The sequence below is a fragment of the Urocitellus parryii genome, chromosome 3 (genome assembly GCF_045843805.1).
Source record: "Urocitellus parryii isolate mUroPar1 chromosome 3, mUroPar1.hap1, whole genome shotgun sequence".
In the NCBI taxonomy this organism is placed as follows: Eukaryota; Metazoa; Chordata; class Mammalia; order Rodentia; family Sciuridae; genus Urocitellus; species Urocitellus parryii.
Window position 1 is genome coordinate 14,566,782 of NC_135533.1, and position 22,841 is coordinate 14,589,622.

The following is a 22,841-nucleotide window of genomic DNA, read 5'->3' on the forward strand; positions in this document are numbered from 1 at the left end:
ATGAAAGGTTTATGTGTTTAAAGTGTTATATTTGAGCATGAGTTCAGTGACTATTATTTCTCTCTCTCTGAAACCTTTTAAGACTTTCTCTTTGTCCACAGTGGTCTCAAATTTCATGATTTCAAACCCAGAGCTTCATACATGCTAAGCAAGCATTCTACCACCTACCTTCATACCCAACCACATATTTGCCCATTTAATTGGAACTCTTTTTATTTTTTTCTTTAATAATTTTTTTCTGTTTTTTGGTTTTTCTTGGTAGACATCTTAAGACTTGGTTATTGGAACTTATAAATTGATCTTCCAATTTTCTTCCCCCCACCCCATTTTCTATATATTTCCTGTCTGTACTTTCTGAGAAATTTCCTTGAAGTGTTCATTTTGTCATAGTTCTCATTTCTAAGAGTGCTCTCTTGTTCACTGAATATAGCTATTGGTATATAAATATATATTTCACTATATGATCTTACTTTGGGATTTTTTTAACTCGGTATGAACATTAATTACAAGTCTTTGGAAATTCTCTTCTGATTTCTACGTTGTGTTTCTTCTTCCCAGCTTCTTTTTTGTTTATCTTAGACTCTTTAATGCTGGAAGCTTCCTTTAATGTCTGGTCATCCTTGGCTGTTGATGCATATGTAAGACCAAAGCTCTTAAAATTCCCTCCAAAAGCTGGCAGATGAGGGGAGGACCATTGAATGTGGCCTTCTCTTTAGGCAGATAAGGGACAAGCCCAGAATGTTCACTGCAGACCTCAGATCCTGAAATGTTGTATCTGTAACTCTTTTCTTTTGTAGTTCTTTTCCGTTTCACTAGAGAGAATCATCCAGCTCCAACTTTGGGGGAGGTATAAGCCTGCACACCAGGGATCTGGGAACTGAGGGTTTAACATGCAGCTTCCCTTAGACTCCTTCTGTCTGCTCACTCACCTGGTAATTGTCCATCATTATCCTGCTCCTTAAATTTTGTTAAATGTTATTGTCTCTCACCTATTTTCTTGCTCTTATGAATCCAAATTTTTTTATTCCCTCAAAATCATTTTAGTTGGGTTTATTAAGAACAATAAACATATATGTTTAATGTACCAAGTTTCTGGGCAAGTTTAACTTCTCTGTTTATTCATCTGAGAAATGGAAGGAAACAATAGCATCCCCTCACACAATTGGTGTTAAGAAGTCAAAAAATCTATTTAGGACTTAACTCTGTGCTTGGCACACAATAAGAAATATTAGCTCTGTTCTTAGTAGTAATAATAAATCATAGAACTGTCTATGCAAGGTCATCTGAAATGAGTTGAGTGTATCAATCAGTTTGAAAGATCAAAAATGGCCTTTTGTACCATCTCTTTGAGGTAAAATGTTAATATCCATTTCAAGGAAGTTTTAAAAATGATGGTCTGAGCTTTATATCAAGATATTTTTAATGATGTTAATCAAAACTCATGCTTTTCGTGAGATCTGAAATAAGTTCCAGATGACTAAGCAGTAAAAATCTTACTGCCAATGAAATTGTTATTTACTTAATATTTTGAGTTGACAACTGTTTTAACCAATTTATTTTTCTTCTTATGAGGCATTTGGTAAACCTGAAATAATACTAATTATAGAAAACAGACTTGGTAGAGTTGATTCTTTATTTATCAAGAATATTTATTAAGCACCTATGTATTACCCATGGCCTCTAAGCATTCTTCCTATAGCAAAACAGATCAGTAAGCAAACAGGCAATATCAAAAAGTAGAAGTGATCTCACAGACTTCATTGGCAACATGACAGTTGCCAGACAGATGACAGAACAGAGAAGCAGGACAGCTCTAAAACGTGGCTATGTCATTTTTATAAGCAGCACTATTTTTTAAGCCTTGCCTCAAAATGCCATCCATTTCCAGAAGTGTTTGTCTGTATATGTGAGTCAAAACACGTGTTAAACACCTGCCCAGTGTGTGGAGCACTATATTAGCTGAATTACCCGATGTTGATCATGTCCAGCCAAGTGGAGAGAGAGATATAACTAAGATATCAAAAACTTAAATCCCTGACCTGCCCAAGAGGTATTTTACCTTAGTGATAGCCCTTTATGAGCCCAACTTTAAATTCCACTTTCAGTCTGAATTATTTAGTGACCAAAGGCAAGAATAGAGATGAAGAATATGAAGAGCTTAAAATACAACATTCAAGAAAGAACCACAAAAGTCTATTTTAGATTTCTTAGGAAAATCTTAGTCTTTTGAAGATGGAAGCAATGACTTCCTAACAACCTCTCATTTTTGCTTTGAGGAGCTAAGGTGATTCTCAATTAGGCTGAAGGTTCCAGATAAGAAAGTCACTTCAAAAGCTGGCAGATGAGGGGAGGACTACTGAATGCTTGATCCAAGGTGTAGGCCAGCACCAAATACTCATTCATCTCAGGGTTTTGTAAACTTAGATTCAGAAGATAGCATAAGTTAGACCTGTAGGTACTAAATAATCAACAAAAGGTAAAGTATCAAATCAAGTACACTAAATAGAAAGCTCCCTAAGGGCAAGGAGTCACCCAGCTCAATTCCCTCAATCACTTGCATGTAGCTCTGTGGCAGAACAAGTCAATAAATGACTTTTAGAAACTTTGAGCATAGCTCATTAGAGCAAATTCCCAAATCATTCTTCAACATGAATGAATCCCTTCCATTTAACTTTGTGTCCCTGTACTTATCTTCTATTAGTTCATATGTGTTAGTATTGCTTCCTGTTAACATAGTTTTTGAAGCCAGAGACTACTTTCACACCCTTCACAGGGTCTAGCACCACTCCTGGCACAGTATAAGTTAATTATGTGATTAACAAATGTGGTGACTGCAAATGTCCTCTGTCCCACAGCAGGCCTGGCCGAGTGGGACCCAACAGATCCTGCTTCCTTCAGCATGGCAGCAGCTGACTGGAGTGGCCACCCACACATCAGTGCAGCATGCGACTGTGATTCCCGAGACCATGGCAGGCACCCAGCAGTTGGCCGACTGGAGGTAAGCAGGAAACTTCAAGAGTGAGCGGTGTGTCTGGGATGGGAGGCATGTCCACCACGACGCAGAGATTACAGGACTATGACTACACTGTAATGGTTATTTTTAAATAAAGCACCAGGATCTAAGAAAATCAGATTATTAACTTATGATTATCTGTCATTTTTCTACCCAAAATTAAGCTGCATCATTCAATCATCAGTGTTATTCACCAGACTCAGCTCTGCATGATTTTTGGTTTTTCTCAGAATTAAATTCCACTTTCAGAAAAGACGGGTTTGTCACCAGTTAAAGAAAGCAGTAGAGAGTCCCCAAAGCCCTAAGCAATTCTAGAAAGTGTTCTCAGGATGTTTGGAGACATAAGCACCCTGGAGTCTATCTGACTTCCCCAGGGAAGGTTTGACAGATAGGATTTGTTGGAATGGCAAACTCTGGCATGTTTGTTGAGTGTGCTTCTCCAGTTACTAGTCGTGTCACACATTCCACTTCCCATAGACCCTAAAGACATCCAGGTGACCATCTGCCTGCACACCACACCCCTGTGAATTTCCTGAACTCCACCCATCCAAACACTGACTTCCTCATGGACATGCTGCACTGTGGTTTTCATGGCCACTTCCAAGTTGTTCCCAACTCCTCACGACCCTTCTGGGCTGTCTCTCCTTCAGCATAAACACCAGGGCTGGTCACTCCCCTCAACCCTCTTGAGAGTCTCCATCCCACCTTGAAGTTACCCATAATTCCTTTTCTGACCTAAAAGAACATTTCTGATAGAGAGCTCTCTGGAAGAGGCTGACAGGTAGAGCTATAAGCGCCTGGTCAAGTCTCTATTACAGCTTCCTCCACTCTCCCTATAACTGACTAGTACAAAGAAGTGAGTGCACAGGCTGTCCCCACAGTCCCTCTCACTCCCCACACCTACCTGCATTCATTGGAATCACTTTCAACATCAGGTATAACAGACTTCCATTCTGGCTTTCTGGGACCAGGGCATGTTATTTAACCTTTATGAGCCTTGATTTCTCCTTCAGCAAAGTGGGGATAATGAGGCTTATGTCATAGGATTGTTGAATGGTTTAAATTAAGACAAAACACAAAGCACTTGGCCTGTATTTAACATGCACCACAGCAGTGCCTGAACATGACAGTCAATAAATAAGGCTGTCATCTTCTTTTTGCCCATTCACAGCAGTTCATGCTCAGCAAGACTGCTTTTCTTCCTCTAGCTCATTAGGAACAGCAACCAAGTGGAAAGCTGTCTGACCAATTGTTGTCCCCCCCCCACCACCCCTTTTTCTCCTAAAAGACCACACACATGCCATACTCCTTTACTCCTTTGTCTTTCAGCATTTATAGCTCATTTAATTTCAGCAATATCATGCACTTATTCATGCATATTTTCTTAGCCCCACTCTCTTCTCTTTTCCATCTCTTAACCTAGCAATCACCAACAACATCCATAAGCAATGCACTTTCTTCCATTCTCTCCCACTTTACATGTGGACCAAAGAACATCTGTGATCTTGACTAATAAACAAAAGAGCAGTACTAATGCTGGACTCCTTTCAAAGGAAAAGAACACCACATTTCTGTAGGGAAAGAGCAACGACAAAATAAAGAAGCCATAACATCAGTTTCTGAAGTCCATATAAATGCCTAAGAGTATCAAAATTTCTACAAAAGTGTTCATCTGCTCCTTTTTTTTTTCCTGTTCATCCTTTTCCCCCAAGTAGCAAAGGTAGAATTTGATTATTTTTAAAAAGTCAAGTGAATTCTTTGTAGCTTTTAATTATCTTATGTGTCAAGTAGACTTTCATGGGGAAATTTTTGAGTTAATCATCACTTTTAACATTTCTGTGGGGAAATAAGGTGCTGATCTCCATACAACTCAAATAATAAGAACTTTGAAATGTAACCCATTTTCAGGATGCAGGCTGCCAGTATTCCTATCAATATGTGTCTGACTGCTTTTAATTTTTATTTAATACCAAACTCTATACACGTCCAGTCAACCTTCCGTAAATCTAATTGTTCATTCTGCAAGCGTGTAATTAACTGATCAGCTGCTATAGGCCTGTGCATTGTACGGGCCACTGAGGGAATTCCAAAGAACATTAACACTCACTAATGCCAGGAGAACGTGAGTCCCAGTCTTCAAAGTTTGTTTTTCGCATTAACTACAATTTCCTCATTAATAAAATGGTATTACCACAACCTCCTGTCTACCTCACAGAGTGGAATGAAAGAATCCACTGAAGGCACTCTATAAATCCAAAAATAAAACACACATTATTGTTCAGCATAATCACCTGTTCACTTAAAAGTTAGAGGGCATACTTAAGTCCCCAGCACTTGGAAGCACAGCCTGCACACTTGGCCTTCTTCCCACTTAAGTCCTGGTTCTCGCCAACCCGTCAGGTTCCTCCCGCCCCTTCAATGGGACGTGGTCGTCGGCTTTTTTTTTTTTTTTTCCTTGTACCAGGGACTGAACCCAGGGGCTCTTAACCACTGAGCCACATCCCCAGCCATGGTCAGCTTTCAGTTAAAAGGTAACTTCATCCTGTAAAGGCACTGCTTCCATAAAAACCACCTCCTTTTCCTTTTCAGGAACACGCATGCGCACGGCAGCCATTACAATCCCATCATGCAGCAGCCCGCGCTATTGACTGGTCATGTGACCCTCCCAGCCGCCCAGCCCTTAAATGTGGGTGTGGCCCACGTGATGCGGCAGCAGCCAACCAGCACCACCTCCTCTCGGAAGAGTAAGCAGCACCAGTCATCTGTGAGGTAGGTGGTGAGAGCGGCCTGGGAGGTCCCGCCCTGGAGGTCTTGATGCTGAGAGCCACGCTACGGACAGGGTGGGTGTCAGCATGCTGGCACTGGAGGGAACAGCTCCTCCGGCAGGAGCCCCAGAACATGTATGGCCTGGCCTAGATGGCGCAGTCAGCACTCACTGTCACTCTGTGTGAGTGCAGCCTGCTCTCTAGTAAAGCCCTGTGGCACCCTGAGGGTGGAGGCCCAGAATCACAGCACGTTCAGCACCTTAGGTGCTTTAGCCCCTTTTGTTCAGGGGGAATAGAAAATTATTCACTGATACTTGTTAAAGTGCTGGAAGGAAGATTTTATTCAGTACCATGGAAATATTACCAGGAATGCTGAACTAGGATCTTGCAGTTGGGGAGAGATTGGGCTGAGCTCTGCATACAGCATGGACAAGTGGGACTAAATAGCCAAGGAATAGTGTTGGGGTCAGAGGATTGAAAATTACTAAGAGGAAACATGAGGCTTAAGGGTTATTCTAGCTAAACCAACTGAAGGCAGGCCAAGGTAATTGGAATCACCTGGGGAACAGTGAAGGGTAGGGAACCTTGATCAGATATCAAGGATGACAGGCTCTGTCTAAACTGAATTAGCAAGGCTGTTTTCTAAGACTGGATTTTACAAGAAATACACAAGTGGGCCTAGGAGAAGGTTCATAGCCTGACTAAAGTTTGGCCAAGGAGAAAGTTTTTGTTACTTCTTCTCTCGAAAACAGCTTTGCCTCTGAAATTTCACTTTGGAAATCATTTAGGATAACTTTTTCAAAAATACTAGAGTTTGATCCTAACACTCCACAATAGAACTAGGGATGTAGCTCAAGGTAAAACATTTGCCTACAACGTATAGAGTGCAATCCCTAGAACTGAAAAAAAGAAAAAAAACTTAAAGGATATATAACAATGAATCAAGATTTTATAATGTTGGATTGTCCTGGCATGAGTATTGCCTGCAAGTCTATGCATGCTTGAAATATTTTGCTATTTTAAGTGAACAGGAACCAAAAACAAAAAGCAAAAATCCTAGAGGATGTACTTTCTTTGAAATTTGAGGTCAGAAATTTTAATTCATTTAGCTGCTTCCTTAACTACAAACAATTAACTGTGGTTGATCCCATACACTAACAACACGACACTAATCTTTCCCATTCCCTTTAACTCTAGTCTCATCTCAGTGAACTCCTGAACAATCCAGCTGGAGGAACAGTTACATGCTATGTGATTAGGAGTTGCCAGAGACTGTGGGATAGGAGGGGATTGCCTAGGAAGGAGCATGAGGGGACTTTTCAGTGTTGAAAAAGTTCCATGTCTGGATTGTGGTTGGGGTTCATAAATGTACGTTTGTCAAAACTCATCAAACTCTTCAGAAGCAGGAATTTTACGTATGTCAACTATACCTCAGTGAACTTTTAAAATATAGAGATTTCCAAGCCCCACCCTCAAAAAAAAAATCCTGTAACCAAATAGATCCAGATCATGCAACCACAGAATTGTTCCTACATTTCTTCCTAATGGCACCAACTTAGAGGTACGTGGTTGCTTATTTGGAAAAGTCCAGTATACACAAGGTTTAGTGCATTTTGGTTTTCTGCTTCCTCATATAATTAAGCACCAGAAACTAGTCCTGCCTCCTTTCATTCTTAAAAATCAATCCAAAAGTTAACTTCCTACAAGTTGTTGTCCTTCTTCAAGAGTCCTTATTTGGGTGTATCTGACAACTCCGGGAAAATCAAATCAGTGGCAGGCCTCCAGAGTGCTTCTGTCTGGCAGCCCTGTGACAGCATACCCATGTCATTATTAGACTCAGCATCCACAAAAGCCATCTTGATCCTCAAGCACTATCATGGCCAGCCACTCATGCAGTCACACAGAGTGCTGGTCTGACCCAGGACTGTATATGCATCCTTGTGGCTCACCTTGGCCAAATAGGGGCAGTAAGAACCCTTGTCCTCATCACCTATTTAGCAAGTCCCTCCCTATCCTCTCACTGTCTGGCTGGCCTCCTGAAAGTTCACTGCCTATACACTTCAAGATCAATGCAATTATAGTCCAAGCTATGTATTTGCTTATTTTTAAGTCCAATACCTTAGACAAAACAAGTCTGAGAGAGCAGAAAGAAGTCAGTGTGTCTGTCTGTCTCTCTCTCTCTCTCTTTCTCTCTCTCTCTCATCAGATAGTATGGCCAGGCCCCTACTTTTCTTTTCTTTAATATTTTATTTTTTAGTTGTATTTGGACACAGTACCTTTATTTTATTTATTTATTTTTATGTGGTGCTGAGGATCAAACCCAGGGCCTCGCACATACATGCCAGGCAAGAGCTCTGCCACTGAGCCTCAACTCCAGCCCCGCCTGCTTTTCTTTAACACTGCTAAGTAGAGGTACTGCAGCTGATAGAATAACAAAAAATTTAATCTCAAAATCATATATTAGCAATAACAAACACATAGGCTTTTGATAAGTAAAAACACTGAAACAGTCTTATTAGTAAAACTTATTACCAGCCCCTGAAAAGGAATAAGCAATGTAGTTAAAACTGGCTAGATAAAAAATTAAATAAGTCTATCTTTACTATTTTAATTTTACTGCCATTCCTTTAGCTAGAAGATCCTCTAAGGACATAAGGCCTAAGATTTATTATACATTGGCTTTGGTCTCTCACTAGTAGATACTACTAGGATCAGCAAAGGTTAGATGGGGAGGGAAAAAGGTATCTTTTCCCTGAAGTTACCAGAAACTACATTGAATTTCAGTTCAATCAAAACCAAATTAAAAGGTTCCTTTTTAAGTGTATCTTTTCCTCTTGTTCTATTCCTAATTTTTAATTATAATTCACATAGACTGGCAAGCTCCCCACAAGGCTCAGGGATCAAAATCCAAAAAATCGTTTGGGTTTTTTTTTTTTTCCTTTAATACATATACACAAATACTTTAATGACCACATCCTTTTCCCAGAGGAGGAAAGGGGGAAAGCCGAACTTTAAAGTCACCAAAGTTAGGACCTATAGGTCCAGAAACTCTTTAAGAGACAAGTGTTTTAGTATAATAAATGGTAGAACAACTATTAGCAAGGAAACAAAGCTTTATGAGGCCAACACCACTTCTCTCTCCACCCCAAACAAGACATAAAATCTATTGTGGGGTCACAGGATGGAGCCCAGAAATCAGGACCTTAATCCTGAAGATGAAGACCACACTGAAGCAGATACAGCTGAATTCTGGTCAGGACTTAAACCCCTACAAGACCAGCCTATGGGTGCAGGTATAGGAAGCCAGACCAGAGCCCTGGGGAGGCCAAGCTGTTGTCCTCACCTGAAAGACCTCTAGGGCAACCACTTTTCTAATTACAAACTCAGTCTAATTGGTCCAGTCCTTGGACTTTTTTTTTTTTTTTTTTTTTTTTTGTAATGAACATTTGGTGACACTGGTGTTTCTAGAGTGGACTCTTTGGAAGGAGTTGCCAGGCCTGAGCTTCCTCTGCATGTGTGGTTTTGTCATTACAGAAACGTCTCCACCTGTGAAGTGTCCTCCTCCCAGGCCATCAGCTCCCCTCAGCGATCCAAACGTGTCAAGGAGAACACACCTCCCCGCTGCGCCATGGTGCACAGCAGCCCAGCCTGCAGTACCTCCGTCACATGTGGGTGGGGCGACGTGGCCTCCAGCACCACCAGAGAGCGGCAGCGACAAACGATTGTCATCCCCGATACCCCCAGCCCCACAGTCAGCGTCATCACCATCAGCAGCGACACAGATGAGGAGGAGGAACAAAAACATGCCCCCACCAGGTGAGATGTGGCTCCTTAGACTCCGAGGAAGGAGCCTGGGAGAAGGTCACGTGTGTCGCCGGCTCTCATGCCCTATTCCTAAATCTGGGCCATTTACATCATCAAACATAGTGATTCCTCCCTGCTGACCCCTAAATTTTGGTTTTGTCATGTCCTTGGGTCTTAAACTTATTTCAAGAGACTGTCAAACAGATTTTCCATAATTGTTGAAAATCAAAATAATTTGAATCACTTTAGTCTTAAAAGATAGTTGCAGGCCCTATACATTTGACAAACGTGAGACCATAAAATCAGGCCCACAATGCCAGTGTATTTCAGCCTCCATAAGCTTCAGAATATCTGCCTCAGGCTACTGAATTTACTCCCAGTTGGTTGGGACATTTCTCTAATATTGCCTTGGCTCACTCAGAATTCCAAGTAATTGTCCAATTAATCAGAAATTTCCCTGTGTCTGATTAACCCAATCTTTCAAACTGCCAGTTGGCTCTTCACCCAGAGAGCATTACTGTTTATTCCAAAGTAGTAATAATTCATTTTACTCTCTGTGTGCTTCCTGGAGAGAGGGAAGAAATATTTATTATATTTGCACAATATTAACCCTGGCACCAGAGCCTCTTTTTCTATGCTTTGTAGCCAGACTCCAATAAAACATGCTTTCAGCTTGCTTGGCTCAGGTGGTGCAGCCTGGTAAACCTTGGCCTTCTGCACCCCTAGGGGCCTTGGGGCCTCGTAGAACCCCAAGTCTCACAACCCCGCCCTGCTGGTGCCTTTGCTGTAGAACCGTGGGTCAGGGAAGGCCTTCCACTCCCCCGCCCAGCATTGCCAGTCGGCACGAATCCCACAACTGGGTACAAAGCTCAACATTTGTAATTAGGCCCACAGTATTAATTCCTGATTGAATACAATGTAACTAATTAGTAATCACAAATCCTTTTGATTAGATAATAAATTCTCATGCTTGAAATCATTACAAAATGTACAGATAGACTGATTAAAACATTCTCATTATAGCTGTTCCTGCATGGGGCATCCCTTCCCATCTTAATAATGAAGTTCAGTGGTTTGGGTATATTTTTCATGATAGGGATAGCATATTTCTCATTCTTTTTTCCCACCGAGTGGCTCAGCCTGATTTTCAGTATATTTCAGAGAAGAATGTAGTGATCCTGTCATTTGCCAGGTACCAAAGAAGACTTGAGGTCAGTGAGACCAGGCACACATTTGCAGATCAGTATTGCTTTACTCCCCACATGCTGATTCCAGGGCTGGTCTCAGTTCCCTTTTGATCACAGTCCCAAGTCGAGTTAGTGTTCCTTCCTTTCCAGTGCCTCATCCTCCCCACCAAAGGCTGTGAGTTCAGTCTTCACGTGTGAGTTCAGTCTTCACGTGTGAGTTCAGTCTTCACGTGTGAGTTCAGTCTTCATGTGGGCTCAGTGGCCCCTTCATAAGAAGAAAGGCTCTTCCCAGCCCCAAACTGGACACTTGCTTAGGACAGCTCCTATACATTTGTATCATTGTCATAAGAAGGCCCAAACAAACTTGCAAACAACTGGAAAAAAGTGAAAGTAATTTAAAATCTAGTGATCAGTTAGAATGGAATATGATTTTGGAGTCTGAGATTTGAGTTGAGCCAAACTCTGGACATTGAAGTGCTAAGGAGAGAATTAAAAAGTGCCTGAGGACAAGATGCTCTCTCTGCACCAGTCAGGGCTGGAGAGACAGCAAAGCCAAAGGACATACCCACTTCCCTAGCACTCCCAGGCCCCCAAGAGCAGCAGAACTGAAATGCATGGTGGCTCGTGAGGACTTGATGGAAATGACTGAGAGACTCCAAGGAGGCAAGCAGCAGTGGACGGGCAGGTGACCTGTGGGGAACCACCACAGATCATGGCAGTGGGCTTGGTATGCTAAAAGCATAACGGATTGCTTGCCTGGCCCTAGATAATGAAAATGTACCAGGGTCATTCCACCAAAATGGCAAGCTGCAGGTCGACCAGAGTGATGTTGAAGGTCTCAGATGCCTATAGCAGTGACTGGCAGCTCACAGAAGATATGATAGCAATGTTTTCTGGAAAGATAAATGGCTGTTGCCTTAGAAAATGGTTCAGGACCCTGAAAGATAGGAAAGTGTATTTGAGTTTGAGTCTACATGGAATAAAAAAGAAGCCAGTAGCTGTCTTATTTATAGAGAAACTACTGTGTAATTGTGATCACATTATTATGACTATGTTTAGAAACGAGAAAAAAATGTGGGAGGAAATACAATTACTCATTCTTAGAAATCAGAATGTCATAAAATTTAGCACAGTCAATGTTTATTGGCTTCATCAGTGTAAGATATTATGTTGGGCACTGCAGGTGTTACATAAATAAGGGAGCCGATCTCTGTCCTCATGAGGTACACAAAGGAATAAGCAAGATAAGACACATACAAATCATATAACACAAAGCAGAACATCTTTCCAAAAAAAAACAGCAAAGTACTAAAGGGATCTGAAGGGAATGTAACTTAAGGAGATAGCACGGGAGGGGACTTCTCAAGGTCAAAGGTCTAAGCAGTTGTGTACAAACATCAGAGGTGGGGTTGCAGATTCAGGTGAAGTAGTTTATGGTGCAGAGCTGCAAAGGCAGGCACATAGGAGGAATCCCAGTCAGGAAGCTTCTCTAAGAGAAAACAGGACATACAGAGCAAGGAGATTTCAGGATACAAGGGGAGATTGTTAAGGGGTCTCCTGTTAAATAGGGATGGTATGCTTCATTATGAGGTAGTAAGAGACTCAAGGGAAAGATTGGTCCTGGGAAAACAAGTATCACCCCCCAGTGCAGCTAAGTAGGAGTCCACTACATCTCCTACTGGACGACGTTCCTTGCCCTTCTGGGTTTCTTGGTTCGAACAAGGGAGACCTTCTCTCCTTAACCCTGATCATCCTTGTCAACCCCCGCCCCGGCCAACCCAGATCGCTCCTATGCCATGAGCATCGTGTTCCCAACTTTATTTCCTATTTTCTACTTACACTAACGCTAACATTTCTGGTTCTCAGTGCTTGTCCTGTAACTGCCTGAAATGCTGGGCACTACCCCTGATGTGGGTCAGCCTCAACATGACAGTTGGAGAGTCAGGAGCCAATGATGCTCATGAGAATGACTGTGCCCCTCCCTCCAGAGTGCCTTGGCACCAATGTGGGGCAAGTGATGAGGCCACCTTTCCAGACCTCAGGGAGAGTCAGTAAGTCTCCAAGACTGGGTGACATCGCCTAGAATTCTTAAAGAATTTCAAAATAAAACCACTATTCCTGACACCAAATATGTGGCACTTTAGTTGCCAGAACAGGTGGATGGTCATGATTCCGACTTGTAAGGAGAATTCCAGAGCATGCAGGAGGCAGCCTAGGAGGTGGTGAACTCAAGAAGGGTATCAAGTGCTTTCGCCAGCACTGCCCTCTTTGTCACTTACGGGGTGTAGAGGCCACATTTCCTTTTCCCATTTGATAGATGAAGAAGCCCAGGCCCAAGAAAGGAAGTGACTTACCCAAATTTATTAATATTTAATTAATATTAAATTATTAAATAGCAGAATTGTGATTTAGATGCCCTGAAGAAATGGCAAGCTTAATTAGTGACGAAAATAACTGATTTATCTTCAGTCATTAACAATATAATTCTGTCCTGCACTCTTTTGTGACCACCACTATGTCCTGGTAGGATATACTGTGTGCAGTGCACCATGCCAGGGATGTGGAGAGGTCAGAGTGTTGTACGCTGAGCCCCACTGAGTACTGGGCATTCATCAGTAAGCTGGAGCCATCTCAGGAGAGGGACAGAAATCAGCTCTTCTAATTCTTTGAATTTTAGTGGTCAGACCACAGAAGAGCCAATGGACTCTGCTTTTTCAATGAGTCACTTGTTGGTCTAGGGGTTTCATTGGTTGTGTCTAGAGAATTGGCGTCAACTCAGAAAACCTAAATGATAGACATATTTTTCTGTGGCCCCCAGGAGTAAGTAGTAGAACTATAAAATATTTATAGTTAACTTAGAGAAACATCTGTCTCCATATGCTGAGCAAGCCCTCTTTTCTCACCAAAAATTTCCTCAGACAAGAGTTTGCAGGTGCATGTCTGATTCATCCAGACCCTCCTGCCAACCTTGCCTCGTGCTGAAACTGCCACACAGAGGCCCAACGTATGGCCTTCCAGTGTGAGGATAGTTTTTGAAGTGTGTAACTATCAGTGCTCCAGCTGCTCGTCCATTCTTCATTATTCACTCATATATTCATCCGTACATTACTTAAAAGGCCCTGGCAGATAGGTTGTTGTACTTGGGTCACCGGGCACTGCTGCATTCTGCACTTCACAAAGACTGTTACAGCCATTGGAACAATAATGTAAACTGTAAAAAAAAAAAAAAAATGGTTCATAAATATCATTCAGTTTTTTGGGATTTTTTAGTAAGACAGTCATTTGAGTCAGTCTTAAAATTAGAGGTGGGGTTGCAGAATACATATTAAAAAAAATTAGCCCCAATCATTTCCTCCTTTATATCAAATTGTAAAACCAGAGAAACTAGTTGGAAAACCGAATAACTGCTGCTCAAAAGACTTTGGTCTAAAAAATAGAGAGAGGTGAAAAAAACCACACTCATTTATTACTACCTGAACAAAAATCAACCCAAAGTGGAGTTCATCTTCATTGCCACCCACAGCCTAGTTGCTCACTGCTGCCCTGTGCTGGTTAAGAAGGCCACACAGCCAAATCTTGCAGGCACAGGAACATCCTATTCCAGCTAGAGTGAAGAAGCAAAGGAATCAGACACACAAGATCATTTTAAGGGTCTTTGTTGCCTGTCCGTTTTAACACACTTCCAGAGTTGAAAGATGTTTCAATCATATGATGCATCTGGAGCAATGAAAGGCCTTTGGTCCAGCCAACTCACAGCATCCTCATTACAGGGCCCCATTCACTACACTTGAGTGGATGAAGTAGAGTGGCTTAGGGAATAAGCAACACTGTGCCCTACTGTCCATCCCCAGCAGCTTGTCATGACACTTTGGCATTACAGAGATGTCACTAATGTGTGGCAACCTCCTGGCTGGCTCCTTGCCTTCCACAATGAAGAAGGAGGCAGGGACAGGGAGGAGTGGATACATCAGGCAGGAGGACTCAGTGGACAGCCTGCCATGGTGAGGAGAAGTGAGTCAAGATGTAGAAGGAGGGAACAGGACTGCAGGAGAAAGTGGGAGAAGACATCTTCTTCCACACCATCCAGTGGGTGAGGACAGGGTGACTTCTCGCTGCTCCTTCCAGGGTCTGGTTTCTGATTTCTCTGTAAAGTAGTCACATAAAGTATGACCTTAATGGTGATGTTTGATATAAATATGCAGGCTATATGATTGAATGGAATGTACGTACCAGGTTAAAATGAAGGGAATTTTCACTGATGACTTTAAATCAAGAACTACCTAACTCATCAGAAGGAGCACACTGGCATGAAGGCAGTGGCTTCAGCTCCCTCTCCTCACACAAGGCCAGATTAAAAGTAATCAGCTCTGGCCTTAGAGTAGAAGAGTGTGGGAACAGCAGTGAAGGTGACTGAGTCCGTATCTCTCCTTCTCATCAGCTGAGAAGTTCTGTGTGCAAACCATCCCAGGTCCCATGCTCAGAAAATACCACTGTAATGAGATAAGGCCCTGGAGGAACCAGAAAAAGGAGTTTGCATCATTTTACATTTTAGGTGCTTGCTGGGTACTTCACTAGGGAGACAGAGGTTTGCAGAGCATCATGGATGAGAGATCAGGTGGTGCCTTCAATCTGACTCTGCCCCTTACCAGCTCTGTGACTTTAGGCAACCAAGTGACCCAAGCTTGCCATGTCTGCAGTTTATTGCCTTTAAAATATTCTTTGTTGCATAGTCTTGCCAGGAGGATCAAAGGAGATAATATGTAAACAGCACTCTGAATGGTAGTTGGTCTACATCCAATAAATATTACCTATATTTGGCAATCAGTATTGTGGTGATAAAAGAGTAGTAATTTTTTCATATCTAGTGTTGACTATGAAGTCAGAGTGAAAGAAGTCATGGAAAGTTTACTGGAGGAGATGAGTTTTGACCCTGGTCTTGAAGGATGAAATTGACTGAGATTAGCAAATAGAAATCAGAATCACATTCCAAGCAGGGCCCTGCAGAGTCGGGGTCACGGGTTTGCACCTGATCCTCTGGCAGTGTGTTCTCCATTGGGGCTGATTTCTTACTTCTTAGCTCCTTATTTCTTTTCATCATTTTAAAATGATGAAAATCATCTATTGCCATGACAACACAATGCAATTGTGTGCTCTTACAGCTTTGCTCCTTATTCAGAAGTGATGTCTGTCAAGGCCATTTGAGCAAATATTTCATTTCTCATTGTACTTCTATCAGTCTCTCTCACTTCCATTAACCAGCTCGTAATGGGATTGATAAGCTATCAATAATAATTAGACTCAATAGTGGAATGAATCCCAGTAGTCTCAACACATAGGAGCCTAAAGAATCCACAGTAGCATCTCAAAAGTGTGCTCATTTTTAAAGTGACTCATTTAGCAGCTTCCCATTGTTCCCTAATCTGCGTAGCATATTTAGGTAGAACACAGAGATTTCTAACAATAGAAGAGATCACATATAAATCCAAAAATAAAAGTAAATCAGCATTACTGTATTGTTCATATTTGCATAGGACTCCCCAGCTACAAACAAATGAACAGTACCCCTGAAGAGTTTATAGAGATCAAGTAGCACACTTCTATTATCCTAGATACTCAGGAGGCTGAGGCAAGAGGATCACAAGTTTGAGGCCAGCGTGGGTACCTTAGCAACATTCCATCTCAAAATGAAAAGGACCAGGGATATAGCCTAGTAGTTGAGCATTCTGGGCTCCATCCCCAGTAACCCCCCAAAAATTGATGGAGGATTTATCTCTCTCCTTGGGAGACCGCCAGAGGCTGACAGGCAGGCTCCCCCAGTCCTATTCATGGGAGGCTCACTACCTGCTGGTTTCCATTGAGGAGTCGGCCCTCAAGTCTCCTGGTCATCTAGGCCAAGCTGCCGACTCCTACAAGACCCTTGCTGGAAAGCCTTCCTAAGTGACAAGAGGTTAACTGATTGACAGAGTGGCCCATTGTACCTTCAGAAAGTTCTAGTTGCTAGACAATTCTTGCTGAAATTAAGCTGAAGCTGCTTCATAGTTTTCAAATTTGAACAAAGAATTCCAAATGTGCCCAGATTGAATTTTATTTGAGGTAAGATTACAGTTTGGCCAAAATTAATGTTGTGTGTGTGTTTTGCTTGTTTGCTTCCTTATCTCCTAAACTATTCGGTGCTTACGGAAGATAGGATCAGCAGGAATTGGCCAGATCTAGGTATATGTTAGGTGCACTCACTAAAGAAATTTGTTTTTTCTCTAAATGAGTAGTAGACTTACTGGGCTCTCTCTCGTCCAGCAAGGAGGTCCACAGAACAGGGTAGAGGACAGTGTGACTGCAGAGTCGCTAATCAAGACCTCCAGAGACCAAGCAGGAAGCAGGTCTGATTTTATTGCTCAGGTACCATACTCCGGCAGTAGGTAAGCAGATTACAGGCAGCCGCCAATGCAGTTTCTGGCCAGCTGTCCTTGCAGCTACCAATCAAGGAGTGGGCTATGGAGCAAGCGCAGGGACTGCAACATACGGCCTCATGCCCAGGGCTGTGCTTATGGGGTAAACGACCTGCTGCTCACATGCCTAGTACGAGGGGAGGGGCCTGCCACTCAGACACCCTTAACATATGCCATGTATGCCCTACTCCGTGCACTTGTCCCCACATGGACCAAATCCTATTTTAAGTGACCTTTATTTATTTATTTTTTTTAAGAGAGAGTGAGAGAGGAGAGAGAGAAAGAGAGAGAGAGAATTTTTAATATTTATTTTTTAGTTCTCGGCGGACACAACATCTTTGTTGGTATGTGGTGCTGAGGATCGAACCCGGGTCGCAGGCATGCAAGGCGAGCGCGATACCGCTTGAGCCACATCCCCAGCCCCTTAAGTGACCTTTATAATAACTTTTTTTTATTTGTTTTAATTAGTTACACATGACAGTAGAATGTATTTATGCGCTTTGATATATCATACATAGATGGGATATAATTTTTCATTTTTCTGAGTGTACATGTTACAGAATCACACTGGTCACGTAGTCAAATAGATACATACAATAATAATGCCTGTTTCATTCTACTGTCTTTCCTGTTCCCATATCCCTTTCCCTCCCCTCCCATCACTTCCCTCTACCTAATCTAAGGTAACGCTATTCTTCCCTAGTGCCCCCTGCCTAATTGTGAATTAGCATCCACATATTAGAGAGAACATTTGGCCTTTGTTTTTTTGGGATTGGCTTATTTTGCTTAGCATGATATTCTCCAACTCCAACCATTTACTGGCAAATGCCATAATTTCACTCTTCTTTAAAACTGAGTAATATTCCATTGAGCATATATACCACATTTTCTTTATCCATTCATCTATTGAGGGACACCTAGGTTGGTTCCATAGTCTAGCTATTGTGAATTGAGCTGCTATAAACATTGATGTAGCTGTGTCACTATAGTATGCTGATTTTAAGTCCTTTGGGTACAAGCCAAGGAGTGGGATAGCTATGTCAAATGGTGGTTCCATTCCCAATTTTCTGAGGAATCTCCATATACTGCTTTCCATAGTGGTTGCACCAATTTGCAGTTCCAGTAGCAATGTATGAATGTACCTTTTCCCCCACATCCTCACCAACATTGATTGTTGCCTGTATTCTTGATGATTGCCATTTTGACAGGAGTGAGATGAAATCTTAGAGTAGTTTTGATTTGTATTTCTCTAATTGCTAGAGATGTTGAACACTTTTTCATAAATTCGTTGATCAGTTGTATTTCTTTTTCTGTGAAGTATCTGTTAAGTTTCTTGGCCCATTTATTGATTAAATTATTTGTATTTTTTGGTGTTAAGTTTTTTCAGTTCTTTATATATCCTAGAGATTAATACTTTATTGGAGGTGCATGTGGTATTTCTTCTTTGAAAGTCTTATAGAATTCAGCTGAAAATCCATCTGGTCCTGGACTTTTCTTGGTTGGCAGGCTTTTGATGGCGTTTTCTATTTCATTACTTGAAATTGATCTGTTTAAATCATGTATGATCTCCTCATTCAGTTTGGGTAGGTCATATGTCTCTAGAAATCTGTCAATGTCTTCGATATTTTCTGTTTTATTAGAGTACAATAATTCCTGATTATCTTCTGTATTTCAGACATGTCCATTGTGATATTTCCTTCTTCATCTTGTGTTTTGTAAGTTGAATTTTCTCTCTTTTTCTCTTCACTGGCATGGCCAGGAGTTTATCTATTTTTATTTATTTTTTTCAAAGAACCAATTTTGTTTTGTCAATTTTTTCAATTGTTTTTTGTTTCAATTTCATCGATTTTAGCTCTGATTGTAATTATTTCCTGTCTTCTGCTATTGGTGTTGATTTGTTCTTCTTTTTCTAGGGCTTTGAGATGTAGTGTTAGGTCATTACTTGTTGACTTTTTATTCTTTTAATGAATGCACTCAATGCATTCATTAAAAGAATAAATAGTACTGCCTTCATAGTGTCCCAGAGATCTTGATATGTCATATCAGTGTTCTCATTTACCTCTAAGAATTTTTTACTTCATCTTTGATTTCTTCTATCCATTCATCCTTCAATTGTGTATTATTTAGTCTCCATTTGTCACAGTAGCTTCTATTTTTTTATCTTATTATTGATTTCTAATTTCATTCTATTGTGGTCTGATAGAATGCAGGGTATTATCTCTGTTTTTTGTTTGTATTTACTAAGAGTTGCTTTCTGGCATAGGTATGCTCTATTTTAGAGAAGGAGCCATGTGCTGCTGAGAAGAAAGTATATCTGCTCGATAATGGATGAAATAATCTACATATGTCTGTTAAGCCTAAACTATTGATTGTATTAGTTCTGTAGTTTCTTTATTTAGTTTTTGTTTGGAAGATCTGTTCAGTAGTGAGAGAGGTGTGTTAAAGTCTCCCAGTGTTATTGTATTCTGGTCTGTTTGACTCTTGAAATTGAGAAGGGTTTGTTTGATATACATGGATGCTCCATTGTTTGGGGCATAAATATTTATAATTGTTATGTCCTGCTTATATATACTTCCCTTGAGAAGTATGAAATGTTCTTCTTTGTCTTTTATGATTAACTTTGATTTGAAGTCTACTCTACCTGAAATGAGAATGGAAATCCCTGTTTGTTTACACAATCCGTATGAGTGATAAGTTTTTTCCCATCCTTTCACCTTTACCCTGTGGATATCCTTGCCCATGAGGTGAGTCTCTTAAAGACCGCACATTGTTGGGTCTTGGTTTTTAATCCAACCTGTCAGTCTGTGTCTTTTGATTGATGAGTTTAGGCCATTAACATTCAAGGTTATTATTGAGATATGATTTGTATTCCCTGTCATTTTGATTTATTTCTGGTTTTTGATTTGTCTTAGTTTCTCATTTGGTTGAATATCCCTTTAATGTAGATCCTCCCTTTGCAGGTTTTCACTTTTTTTTTTTTTTCACTTCATCCTCATGGAATATTTTGTTGAGAATGCTCTATAATGTAGGTTTTCTAGTTGTGAATTCTTTTAATTGTTGTTTATGGAAGGTTTTAATTTCATCTTCAAATCTGAAACTTAATTTAGCTGGATATAAAATTCTTGGTTGTCATCCATTTTCTTTCAGAATTTGAAATATATTATTCCAGGACCTCCTAGCTTTGAGGGTCTGGGTTAAGAAATCAGTTGAAATCCAAAATGATTTCCCCTTCCATATAATTTAATTTTTTTTCTCTCCCAGCCTTTAAAATTTTATCTTTATTCTGTGTGTTATTCATTCTCATTATAATGTGTCTTGGTGTGGGTCTGCTATAATTTTGTACATTTGGGATCCTGTAAGCCTCTTGTATTTGATTTTGCATTCTATTCTTTAGGTTTGGGAAATTTTCTGCTATTATGTCATTGAAAAGATTGTGCATTCCTTTGGTTTGTATCTCTGCTTCTTCGTCTATTCTGATAACTCTAAAATTTGGTCTTTTCATGTTATCCCATAATTCTTGGATATTTTGTTTGTGGTTTCTTAACATCTTCTCTGCATGTTCAACTCTACTTTCATATATTTTATATATTTTGTCTTCATTGTCTGAGGTTCTGTTTTCCAAGTGGTCTAGTCTGTTGATGATGCTTTCTATTGCATTTATAATTTGGTTTGCCCAATCCTTCATTTTGAGAATTTCTGCTTGGTTTTTATTTTTTCACAATCTCTAACTCTTTATTGAAGTGGTCTTTCACTTCCTATATTTTTTCTTTGATTTCACTTTTTATACTGTCCTTTACTTCACATATCAGTTCCACTATATTACAGTCTGAACTCCTTCTTGGACATTTCTTCTGCTGTGTTATCAGTGGCTTCTGTTATTGAAACATCTTGGTTTGCTTGGGGTGCTTCATTCCCTTGTTTTTTCATGTTGTTAGTGTGTTTTCCCATCTAAAAGTATGGATCTAAGGCAGGATAAGTTCTGCCCTGTAGATCTGTCCCTGAGGGTTTCCAGCACTTCACCTTTACTGGTGAGGCCCATATCAACAACACCCAGTGTACACAATATATAGCCTTAAACCTAATAGCTCCCACTAAGGCGTCTACTGCTTTCTCACATTAAACAGAAATGATGAGTTCCGTAACTATCTACAGTACAAACAGAATATTTGTTAAAACGATTTACAATTTCAAATGGTAGATGAGAGAACAGAGGTAGTGTAGTATGTAATATTCATGAGGGAGGAAGAGAAATGTGAGATGTAAAAATGCACAGGAAGAGTGGAAGAGGAGCTGACAGAGTTTGACTGTTGGTTCGAGAAAAATAGGAAATACTATAACAGACAAAAGAGAGGAAGATACGAATAAAGAGAAAAAATTAAAGACATAAGAATACAAGAAAAATGCAAAATATCATTCATATGTCATGGTCCTCCACACAGTGATGCATAAAAAACATCCTGTTCTAAATATGGTAGAGAGATTAGTGAATCAAAAAATAAAATAAAATAAATCTTGCTGGAAGGTCGAACTGTCTCTGTCAGTGTTCAATAGTTTCTTAGCCCTGTCTCTGACGTCTCTTGGGACCACCAAACCCCGATCAGCCCTGGAAAACCCAGTCTCTATCCCACCGATCTGGGCTTCAGATACCTCAGGCTCAGCCACACTGCAGTCCCAAGATCTCAATGCTGCTCCTACTTGCAGAGAGACCACCAGGGATACACTTATGCAAAGGAGCAACCCTGAGATGCAGCAGCACGACAAGGGCCACAGCACTCTCAGCAGAAAGACCCCATGCGCCTTGAAACCTGCAGACACCTGGAGGTCCCAGCTGGAGTCCCCAGACAGAGACCTTTGTGGTGGTAAATTGCTAGCACCCGGACCCCAGGCCCTGGCTGGTCTCCCAAAATGGGTGCAGCCACGTGCAACCAAACCTGGAGTCTCCCCCAAAGCAGTCCTCTAGGCGGTGGTAGCAGCTGTAGTGGTGGTGGTTGTTGGCAGCAGGCAGCAGGTCAGCAGTAGTGGCTGCAGTGGCAGCTACAACTGCAGCTGTGGGGGAGTGTCACCAGGCAATCTCTGGGGGTCATCAGCAGTGTCAGCTTCAGTTGCATTCAGGGCAGCAGTTTCTTCTGTGGCAGCAGCACCCAGAAAGAAGACCTCCAGGTGACCTTAGGCTGGCAACAGCAGAATCAGAGGCAGCAGCAATGGCAGTAGTGGTGCAGGCAATGGTTGATTGACAGGAGACTTCTGGTTCAGTGGCAGCAACCACGGAGGTAGCATTGGAAATCAGGTCTGAGGTAACTGATGTTGTGCCCAGAGAAGAGGCCTCTGGGCATGACAGCAACGGTCTGTGGCATAATAAATCTTGAAGGGACCCTCACAGTATATCCTTTAATGCCACGAGTAATCTCTTCTACCTTCCCTAGTAGATTTCAGAATGGGCTGGAGGTGACTGGATGTCCAGGGTCACAGGATGAGGACACCAGTTTCTAGAACACTTTTTAGGGAGCCAGCCTTTGTCTTGATGTGGTGTCTTCACCCAGAGCATGCACCTGCGGTAGAACACATCCACTTTTCCTAAGATGGCCAGAGGAGCCACCGTGTGTTCAAGTGACTGTGACCAGAGTCC

General features: G+C 41.3%; 1 protein-coding gene across 12 annotated transcripts in view; it reads left to right on the forward strand.

Moving 5' to 3' along the window:
* The window catches only part of Hipk2 (homeodomain interacting protein kinase 2), a 249,298-nt gene that overhangs the window by 145,584 nt on the left and 80,873 nt on the right, over positions 1–22,841 (forward strand). For all 12 annotated transcript variants that reach the window (XM_077795929.1, XM_026405407.2, XM_077795930.1 and 9 more), the window contains exons 10-12: positions 2,856–2,998; positions 5,603–5,782; positions 9,313–9,594. In XM_077795929.1, the coding sequence (XP_077652055.1) occupies positions 2,856–2,998; positions 5,603–5,782; positions 9,313–9,594 (605 nt within the window). The remainder of the gene's footprint in view (positions 1–2,855; positions 2,999–5,602; positions 5,783–9,312; positions 9,595–22,841) is intronic.